Source organism: Blennius ocellaris (assembly GCF_963422515.1).
Source record: "Blennius ocellaris genome assembly, chromosome: 16".
Classification (NCBI taxonomy): domain Eukaryota; kingdom Metazoa; phylum Chordata; class Actinopteri; order Blenniiformes; family Blenniidae; genus Blennius; species Blennius ocellaris.
Window position 1 is genome coordinate 228,180 of NC_137665.1, and position 10,889 is coordinate 239,068.

General features: G+C 45.2%; 1 protein-coding gene across 2 annotated transcripts in view; it reads left to right on the forward strand.

The window, feature by feature from the left end:
• Positions 1-3,493: 3,493 nt before the first annotated feature.
• The window catches only part of tspan4b (tetraspanin 4b), a 14,536-nt gene continuing 7,140 nt past the window's right edge, over positions 3,494-10,889 (forward strand). For both annotated transcript variants that reach the window (XR_013936978.1, XM_080511690.1), the window contains exons 1-4: positions 3,494-3,746; positions 8,019-8,088; positions 8,307-8,498; positions 10,116-10,190. Coding sequence is in view for 1 of the 2 variants with exons in the window: in XM_080511690.1 (XP_080367816.1) it covers positions 8,020-8,088; positions 8,307-8,498; positions 10,116-10,190 (336 nt within the window). In the remaining variant the exon portion in view is untranslated. The remainder of the gene's footprint in view (positions 3,747-8,018; positions 8,089-8,306; positions 8,499-10,115; positions 10,191-10,889) is intronic.

Genomic DNA, 10,889 nt, shown 5'->3' on the forward strand with positions numbered 1-10,889 from the left:
TATACTTAGCCGTTAAAGCAGCTGAGGATAAACGCGCGTCAGGTCAGTCGTAGAGCAGGAAAAAAGAAGGACGATCCACACAGAGCTACCACTAGATAAAACACGCGCGCTGCTAAATCCACTCTTCTCATTGGCCACCGCTAGAAAGAGGCGTAAGCAACGTAATCTCCTATTGGCGGACCTTCACACAGACAGAACAAACTACGGTACCCATGATGCATTTCGGTATTTGCCCATCATCTACAGCTCAATAACAAAACAGTCCGCCGCCATTTTAACAGTTTTAAGTAAGTCTATGCGGGAAGCGTCACAGTTCGGAGGTCAAAGAAAACGTCATACTCTAACAGTTTCCAGCAGTTTACTATGATAATCTTTTTTACATTTTCTTAGAATAGCTGTTAATTTATTTTTATATGTCTTGTATTTGGTTTCTTTCTCTTCAGTTCTGTACTTAACAAAGTCTTTATATAAAGTATTCTTTTTTTTTGCAGGCATTCATCAGACCCCTTGTAAACCAGGGTTCTCATCCTTCAGCGCCAATAGGTTGTTTACTTTCTTCATCCTCTACCAAACCATTTTCAGCCATTCCATCAATTTTCTTTGCCAGATCTCTCTGGGCTTTCTTGACCTCCTCCATTTTAAGTTTGGCTGGTTTTCACACTCTTGACATGTGTTTTCAAAAGTGCCCCAAAACCTCAACAATAATGGGAAATACTCCTACAAGTTGAATCCCAATGACCATATAGAGTCATAAACTTCCCTTTGCTGCTAAGATGTCAAGTCATTTTCATGATTTTTGATGGATGTTCAGGCCAAACACGCAGAGCTCCAGTTCAGCCTCCACAGGAAGTAGAATCTATTACTTTGTGTGCAGCTGTTGCACCTGCGCACTTCCGAAAGACACAGGAAACATGTGGCTGGTTCACAGTGCTGTGCTGCCATCTAGTGGTACATATGGGAACACATTCCAGTAAAGCTTCAGATGTTTTCTTTACTTTGAACCAAAACCTCCTTCATGTCTATTAAACTGTGATTATTATTTTCTGTGCTTCTTTGTGAGTTTTTTGACAAATTATACATCTTGAAGTTTGGCTCAATGCATTTGATTAATCAAAATTCAATGTTTCAATCCTTTACCCTTTAAAACAAATCAATAAGATGCCTTTTTAAACACCAGTCCATGTTACAGATCCAAAGTGTTTAATTTTCACTTTGAGTTAAGAGAGTTAATCTGTGCAGAGTTTGTATATTCTCCCTGTCCATGAGTTTTATTTTTACCTTTTATTCCTCTCAGTCTAAAAACATGCAATTAGGTTGATCAGTGATTCTGAAATTGCTGAAATCCATCTTTTCTGCTCATCTTCAATTGTAAAAGTGAAAATTATTAGCTTTAAATTATGTAAAGTATTTAATGTTATTTGGTAACTAAAAAAGTTTCAGGTGAGAAAACAAAAAGTCTTTCAAATGTGCAGATGGACACTGAGGAACACAGTCAGATAGTGATGACTAAATGAAGCTTTAATGAAGCTTCATTTAGTCATCACTACTTTATTGAAGCTTCATTTGTTCATCACTACTTTATTGAAGCTTCATTTGTTCATCACTCCCAGAAGATACAGACCAACTCTTGTTAAAGTCTCATCTAAATGTTGGCAAACAGAAATTACAACACAAGGACGAGTAAACAGCTTGACCTCGTGTTCAACAAAAAACATCAAACAAACAAGCCGTCATGTTTTCTCCTTTTGAGACGAGGGATGAAAAGTCAATCATTCTAAACCTCCAACAGTAGACCTCCATCAGTAGACCTCCATCGTTCTAAACCTCCATCAGTAGACCTCCATCGTTCTAAACCTCCATCAGTAGACCTCCATCGTTCTAAACCTCCATCAGTAGACCTCCATCGTTCTAAACCTCCAACAGTAGACCTCCATCAGTAGACCTCCATCGTTCTAAACCTCCATCAGTAGACCTCCATCGTTCTAAACCTCCATCAGTAGACCTCCATCGTTCTAAACCTCCATCAGTAGACCTCCATCGTTCTAAACCTCCATCAGTAGACCTCCATCATTCTAAACCTCCAACAGTAGACCTCCATCAATAGACCTCCATCAGTAGACCTCCATCGTTATAAACCTCCATCAGTAGACCTCCATCAGTAGACCTCCATCAATAGACCTCCATCAGTAGACCTCCATCGTTCTAAACCTCCAACAGTAGACCTCCATTGTTCTAAACCTCCATCAGTAGACCTCCATCAGTAGACCTCCATCAATAGACCTCCATCAGTAGACCATCAATCTAAGCCTCCATCAGTAGACCTCCATCGTTCTAAACCTCCATCAGTAGACCTCCATCAATAGACCTCCATCAGTAGACCTCCATCAGTAGACCTCCATCATTCTAAGCCTCCATCAGTAGACCTCCATAGTTCTAAGCCTCCATCAGTAGACCTCCATCGTTCTAAATCTCCATCAACAGACCTCCATCAGTAGACCTCCATCAGTAGACCTCCATCAGTAGACCTCCATCAGGCTCAGCCTCCAGCAGCTTCATGAGAAAAGGCTGAACCAGCTCCAAATGGAAGCTTTAGTTAAAGTAAAAGTCTTGAGCCGAACCTTCAAAGTAAAGGCTGAGTCAGCCTCCTGAACTGAAACTGGAAGCTGGTTCCTCGTGGGAGGAGCCTGGGAGCTGAAGGCTCCACCTCCATTCTACTGGTAGAACATCCAGGAACCTCCAGGGGGCCGTACTGAGAACCAGGAGTTATATACTGACAGTTCTTTAAGAAACGACGGAGCCCGGTTGTTGACAGCTTGATTGGTTAAAGGAAAGGTTTGATATCCTGTTGTGGTGAAGAAGAGAAGCTCATAGTGAAGTGACTTCTCCTGCTGCTTCCTGTCATGACTCACTGCAGCTTTTCACATCTGCCAAGCAGCTCTTTGGTAGACTGCAGGTCCAACCACTCAATGGTTTCTTCTTGGAGTCACTGACCTGAAGGTTCCTTTTCATTTCCCAGCCGTTCTGTGGAGATCCCATAACACTGTGTCAAATGTGTGGTGTCAGGTTCTAGGAAAAGTCTGTTTCCTTCAGAGAGTTCGTCTGACTTGAATCCTGTATACAACAAACTGGAGTCAGTAATTCCATGTTCCTTACGAAAGCAGCAGTGGCAGATGAAAGGTAAAGAATGTGGCCCTGCAACGACGCAGCAACAACAAACTGGATCAGACGTCTCCAGACGCTCCTTTTTTAAATGGAAAGTTACACCTTCTGCAGTTTGGCTCTGAATTGTAGTGACAGGAATAAAAAACTCTGGCTGGACTGAAGTGATCCAAACACCAGGGACTGTGTGTCTGCAGGAGAATGAAGATAAGTGAGATGTGCAGCCTGGGGGAGGGACGAGCGCTGTGGAAAAATGGGAAGGGGAGGAACAAACAACAACACACACATCTGGAAATCATTGAGGAGGAAGAGGAGGAGGGACAGACAAAGACAGTCCTGCACGAATGAAGAAGAAAGCAGCACAGAGACTTAAAGATGGAGGTTTATAAACCTGGAATCTGAGAGAAAAGAAGAGAAAACAAAGCTCTATAACATTTCAGGGGAGGAGAGGAAGAGAGGACAGGAAAAGTGAACAAAGGCGTCGGAGAAGGAAAAGCGAGGCAGGGGGGGGGGGGCGGCTGATTCTTCCAGAGGAACGCGACCGAGGATTGATATCTGACGGCTAAAGACGTGAAAATCATCACCAGGTAATGGATTTCTACACAGAAAAGCCTTTTCAACAATCACATGAAGTGTTTCCATGGCAACAATGGTTAGATTCACTTACTGAGATTCGGTGTGAGACATCAGAAGCTGCTGATGAGCTTCAGTCTGTTCCTGAAGGCTTCATCAGCCTGGAAGTCTGAAACACTGTCGATTCCAGAAAGTGAAGCATGTTCTATAAATATAACGTGCAATTTCTGAAAGCAGACGTCTGAAAATTTGTAAAAAACAGGAGAAACAAAAGTTCAACAGACGTCACAATCTCTTTATTTTTAAACAGTGAGAGGAAAACCCAGGCTGATCGGTCTGGTAGGTTCACTCCATGCTGTTTTGATTGAGCCTGAAGAAGTGCGATATAAAACAAGCCATTATTAGTAGCAGTAGTAACATGGGGTGTATTTCTGGAGGAAAACACAAATGCACTGAAGCGCTGGTTTAGGGACTGAACACCGTGACAGGATTTTAGTGTTTGTTTCATTGTCTGCATAAAATCTCTCAGCGAGCCCATTGGTGGCAGGGTGATAAGGTGCTGACTTGACATGGCGAATACCAGAGTCCTCATGAACATTTTAAACTCTTCAGATAGCAGCTGGGGGCCATTTTTACTCACCAGCTGTTGTGGGAGCCCAAAGCGGCTGAAGATGGATCTCAGCTCCACAATGGTTTTCTCAGACGATGTGTTGTACTGAGGGTAACCTTGTGGTTCTCTGGAGGCCCGGCAAAGTCCACGTGGACCCTGTGCCATGGTTCTCTAGCCAGTCCCATGGATGTAAAGGAGCCAGCTGTGGAGGTTTTCTTAGTCTCTGGCAGGAAGCACATGACAACTTTTTCTTCTGGAGCAGCATCCTGGCCATCACAAATAACTGAGTGATCTCCGTCATACACAATTCTCCACAGTGCTGAATGGAGCTCCTCTTGAGCTCTCACTCTCAGCTGTGATGGAATCATCACTCCATATCTCCACAGTGAACAACCAGCCTGGACAGACAGGTCATTGCTTCTCACCAGATATGGCTGTCATCTCTCCCTTCCCCAATGACTGACGATAGCCATGACTTCCAGAGAAGCAGGTCAGTGGGTGTGTTTTCTTACATGGGTCAAGGTTACTGGAACATCTGGTTCAGCTGTTGTAACTGCTCAGGGGAGTCTTGACAGCCCATCAGCGTTCCCGTGCTCGTCTGCTTTCCTGTACTTGATGTCATATTGATGGGCAGAGAGCAATAGAACCCATCGCTGCATTCGACTGGCGGCCAGGGAGGGAATGGCAGTGTGGGCTCCAGAACTGGATGTGACGGGGTGATGGTCGGTCAGCAGAGTGAGTTTTCTGCCAGACAGATACTGATGGAACTTCTTCACTCTGGACAGTGCTTCATGCTCAATCTGAGCATAGTTACTTTCTGCTTTGTTCATTGTTCTTGATACACAAGCCCATGGTCTCTTCACCGGAGGGGAAAATGTGTGCTATAGCCGCACCCACTCCATAAGGTGAGGCATCACACGCAAGCTGAAGAGGCCAACTGGGATCAACATGAGTGAGAGCTTCAGATTTAGAAAGAATCGTCTACATCTCTTTGAAAGCCCATTCACATTTCTGTGCCCATTTCCATATTTTCATTTTGTTCAACAGTTCATGCAGTGGCTTTAATTAGTTTGCAAGGTGAGGCACAACCTTGGCCTAATATGTCCGCAGACCCAGGAATGACCTCGACTGACTGACATCGGTTGGAGACGGCACGTCAACAATAGCTTTTACTTTTGACAGCGCCTTATGGAGTCTACTGCTGTCCATTACGTGTCCCAAATACTCAACAGCTGGCTTTAAGAACTCACATTTGTCTTTTCTGACTTTTAGTCCATAATCTTCCAGCCATTGGCGTGTGGCCTCCAGGTTGTTTAGGTGTGACTGTTCATCAGGTCCAGTAATGTAGAGGTCATCAGAGTGACACTGGCGCCTGGTCATCGCTCTATGAAAAAGAGCTGGGGCTGACGTGATGCCAAAAGGAAGTGGTTGGTACCTGTACAGACCTTTGTGAGTCACGATCGTCAAAAGTTCTTGTGACTCTTGATCAACATGCGTCTGTAGCGACGCCTGGCATATGTCAATTCGACTGAGTTTTTGTCTGCCAGCCAAACCAGAGAAAAGGTCATCAATGAGGGGAAATTGATGTTGTTCTGCAACAAGCATAGGATTCAAAGTAACTTTAAAGTCACCACAGGTCCTCAGGCTTCCATCCTTTTTCATGATAGGTACAATTCTGAGCCCATTGGCTTGTACTCTCCATCTCCAAACCCTCTTCTTCCACCAATCTGTCCAGTTCTAAAGGGAACAGGTCGGTCTTTAAAACACTTTGGAGTGCTTCCTGGTTTGCTGCTCAGTTTAACTTTAATGTCTCTGGTGTTTTTTCAAAATGTCCTTAAGTTGGTCAGTATGCACAAACACTTCCTGCCTGTTTCTGCCGCCTGCGGCCGAGCAGTGCTGGAAGTTTTCCCTGGATGATGTCCAGTGGAAGAGACTTTCTTTGTCCCTTGTGTTCCACCAAAACGTCCACTGCTCTGAACACTGGAACAGACTGTCGGTCCTCAGCGTCCACTTGGTCGCTCTCATGGTAAGATGGTGCAGCTTTTCCTTGTACACAACCTCGGATATCATGGAGACGCAGGTTCTGGTGTCAATCTGCATTTTCACTGGTTGGTTTTCCAACAGTGGCACCATAAAATGATATTGTACTTCATTCTAATGTGCCTTACAAAATCTACATTCTGTCTTTTAAATTGTGTCTATAGGAATATGTACTTTCTCTTTTTAGCAATTATCTACTGTTAATTGTGTTAAATCAGTGTTCTATGTTTTAATCTAACGATGTGACGTGTGCTGCGGACCTGTTGGCCAGGTCATCTGGGAAAAAGATCTCCATCTCAATGGGTTTTGTTTTCCTGGTTAAATAAATAAACAAATGAAAAAACTGATGAAGGGAGACATATAGGTGAATTTGAAGTGACAGAATCAGATGGGTGAGTTGGTTTAGTTCATGTGTGTTTGGAAGCCCAGCGGTCGGCTCTGCTCTGGGGAGTGACGGGAAACAACTTCTGCTGTATAATTAGTCCATCCAGCAGAGGAGGGGGCACTTCCTTCCCGTCAGCAGTTCGACATCCTGTGGGGGGGGGGGGGTCCCTGTGAAGACCTCTACAGCAGTGGACCAGTGTCATCAGGGAAACGCTCCACAGAAAACAGCTGGTCGTTTCACTGACGGCTGTGAAGAAGGGATGACCAGACGTCTTTTCACTGGGAGGAAAGTGGTCAAAGACTTTCAGCCAATGAAAAGCAGCAATTCTCATCCTGAAACTCTAACATGTCCATCCAATCACCTCTGACCTCCCAGGATGGACGTGAAGACACCAGACCATCATCCCACCATGAGGCTCCACTGGACGAAGTTATTCACACAAATCCAAACAAATGACCCAATTTCGATGGACGGATGGATGGATGGATGGATGATGGATGGATGATGGATGGATGGATGATGGATGGATGATGGTTGGATGGATGGATGGATCATGAATGGATGATGGATGGATGATGGATGGATGGATGATGAATGGATGATGGATGGATGGATGATGGTTGGATGGATGGATGGATCATGAATGGATGATGGATGGATGGATGATGGTTGGATGGATGGATGGATCATGAATGGATGATGGATGGATGGATGATGAATGGATGATGGATGGATGGATGATGGATGGATGGATGGATGATGGATGGATGGATCATGAATGGATGATGGATGAATGGATGATGGATGGATGATGGATGGATGGATGATGGATGGATGGATGATGGATGGATGGATGGATCATGAATGGATGATGGATGAATGGATGATGGATGGATGATGGATGGATGGATGATGAATGGATGATGGATGGATGGATGATGGTTGGATGGATGGATGGATGGATGGATCATGAATGGATGATGGATGGATGGATGGATGGATGGATGATGGATGATGGATGATGGATGATGGATGGATGGATGGATGGATGATGGATGATGGATGATGGTCAAATATTTAGCCGAATCAAGCAGTTTGTTGATCCTCACACTGTTGGGTTAAGAAAAAGTTCTTGGTCTCTTTAAACGACTAAATGTGTTTGGACTTGTTCTAAATGTTCAAATCCAATCACTCCTCTCACACGCCGTCATTAATACTCAATGTTTTATTTTTCCTTTCTCTCCTCTGCAGGATGTCGGCGTCCCGGAAGTGTTTGTGTTGCGTCAAATATCTGATGTTTGTCTTCAACCTCGTCTTCTGGGTTCGTATTTGCAAGATTTTTTCAATTCGTTCAGTTTTAGTACTAAAAGGGTAGAAAAGAGGTTTTCTGTGTGTGTGTGTGTGTGTGTGTGTGTGTGTGTGCGTGTGTGTGTGTGTGTGTGTGTGTGTGTGTGTGTGTGTGTGTGGTGTGTGTGTGTGTGTGTGTGTGTGTGTGTGTGTGTGTGTGTGTGTGTGTGTGTGTGTACATTTCCTGAGCAGCTCGGAGGATGTGGCCTGTTCGGCGTCGGGGTCTGGCTGTCCTTCACCCAAGCAGAGTTTTCCTCTCTTCCTCTCTCCTTCCCGTCGCTCTCCGCCGCCAATCTGCTGCTGGTCGCCGGCGGCATCACCATGGTGACGGGATTCCTGGGTTGTCTTGGCGCTCTGAAGGAGCAGCGATGTCTCCTGTTCATGGTGAGGAAGTCAAAGACCACTGCATCAGTCTAGCTGATTCTCCCACTGCAGGTCACTGCATCAGTCTAGCTGATTCTCCCACTGCAGGCCACTGCATCACAGTCAAGCTGATTCTCCTACTGCAGGCCTCTGCATCAGTCAAGCTGATTCTCCCACTGCAGGCCACTGCATCAGTCAAGCTGATTCTCCCACTGCAGGCCACTGCATCACAGTCAAGCTGATTCTCCTACTGCAGGCCTCTGCATCAGTCAAGCTGATTCTCCCACTGCAGGCCACTGCATCAGTCAAGCTGATTCTCCCACTGCAGGCCACTGCATCACAGTCAAGCTGATTCCGCCTCTGCAGGCCACTGCATCACAGTCAAGCTGATTCTCCCACTGCAGGCCACTGCATCACAGTCAAGCTGATTCTCCCTCTGCAGGCCACTGCATCACAGTCAAGCTGATTCTCCCTCTGCAGGCCACTGCATCACAGTCAAGCTGATTCTCCTACTGCAGGCCACTGCATCACAGTCAAGCTGATTCTCCCTCTGCAGGCCACTGCATCACAGTCAAGCTGATTCATCCACTGCAGGCCACTGCATCACAGTCAAGCTGATTCATCCACTGCAGGCCACTGCATCACAGTCAAGCTGATTCTCCCACTGCAGGCCACTGCATCACAGTCAAGCTCATTCCCCCACTGCAGGCCACTGCATCAGTCAAGCTGATTCTCCCACTGCAGGCCACTACATCACAGTCAAGCTGATTCTCCCTCTGCAGGCCACTGCATCACAGTCAAGCTGATTCTCCCACTGCAGGCCACTGCATCACAGTCAAGCTGATTCTCCCACTGCAGGCCACTGCATCACAGTCAAGCTGATTCTCCCTCTGCAGGCCACTGCATCACAGTCAAGCTGATTCTCCCACTGAAAGCCACGGCATCACAGTCAAGCTGATTCTCCCACTGCAGGCCACTGCATCAGTCAAGCTTGTTCTCCACTCTTCCTTGCATCAACACAGCCGGTTGTAATAAGTAATCTTCTGCACAGCTTAAAATTCGGTCACTGCTCAGATTAAGAGCTGATAGACTTCAATAATGTCCAGGACTGGACCAGATCCAACACCTGGTATCTTTATACATCCATTCAGTAATAACATTATAATACATTTGATTTATAATGCACTTTACATTTAAACAATCTCAAATTGCTACAGAGAAAAAAATGAATAGATTTAAAAGGTCAAGGAAAGAGAACAGTTCCAGTTTAAAAGGAATACATAAAACAAAATGAAGAGAAATGAAAGGTCAGTTTTTAGTTTTTGTTTCAAAGCCTTCAACCGCCTGCCTCAGATTGTGTCTGTGTGGAAAATCACCCATCAAGTCCTGAAGTCCAAAGACCTCTGGGGGTGTGATGTCTGGCAGGAGGTCCTTGAAATCCAGGACATTTCAAATTGGAGCTTCTATTTAACAAGAAACATTAATTCTCTTTGCTCTTCCTTCTCTTGGCGTCGCTCATTTTGTCCTGCAGACCAGGAAGACTCAGGAGCAGCATTGGTGGAGCCCCCCCCCCCCCCCAACCATCCAACTCTCTTTGCTCCTGACCTCATGTGTTTCTGTTCTTCTTTCCTCTGGCAGTTCTTTGTTATCCTGCTGCTGCTGGTTCTGACCGAAGTGACCCTGGTGCTGGTCATACACGTCTTCCACCACAAGGTGAGTTCTGCTGCTGGTTCTGACCGAAGTGACCCTGGTGCTGGTCATACACGTCTTCCACCACAAGGTGAGTTCTGCTGCTGGTTCTGACCGAAGTGACCCTGGTGCTGGTCATGCACGTCTTCCACCACAAGGTGAGTTCTGCTGCTGGTTCTGACCGAAGTGACCCTGGTGCTGGTCATACACGTCTTCCACCACAAGGTGAGTTCTGCTGCTGGGTCCTTCTCCTTCAACAAGTCAACCACAGCCAGTGGGAAAGTTTGGTTTCATCAAGTTTTAGGTTTGTAGTCTGATTCCATCTATCAGTGAACAAATGTCCAGTTGACTTTATGAATCCAAACTGTGACTCTGATGTTCCTGCTGGCGTTCTTCACTGCAGAACCTGAACCTGAAGGGAAGGTTCCGCTGCAGCGTCACGTTGAGTTTGGTCCAAACACGTCAGTCAATGTGTTGAAAGTCAACATGTTTATGTTGAAACTCAACATGTTTATATTGAAACTCAACATGTTTATGATGAAAGTCAACATGTTTATATTGAAAGTCAACATGTTTATGTTGAAAGTCAACATTTTTATATTGAAACTCAACATGTTTATGTTGAAACTCAACATGTTTGTATTGAAAGTCAACATGTTTATGTTGAAACTCAACATGTTTATATTGAAACTCAACATGTTTATATTGAAAGTCAACATGTTT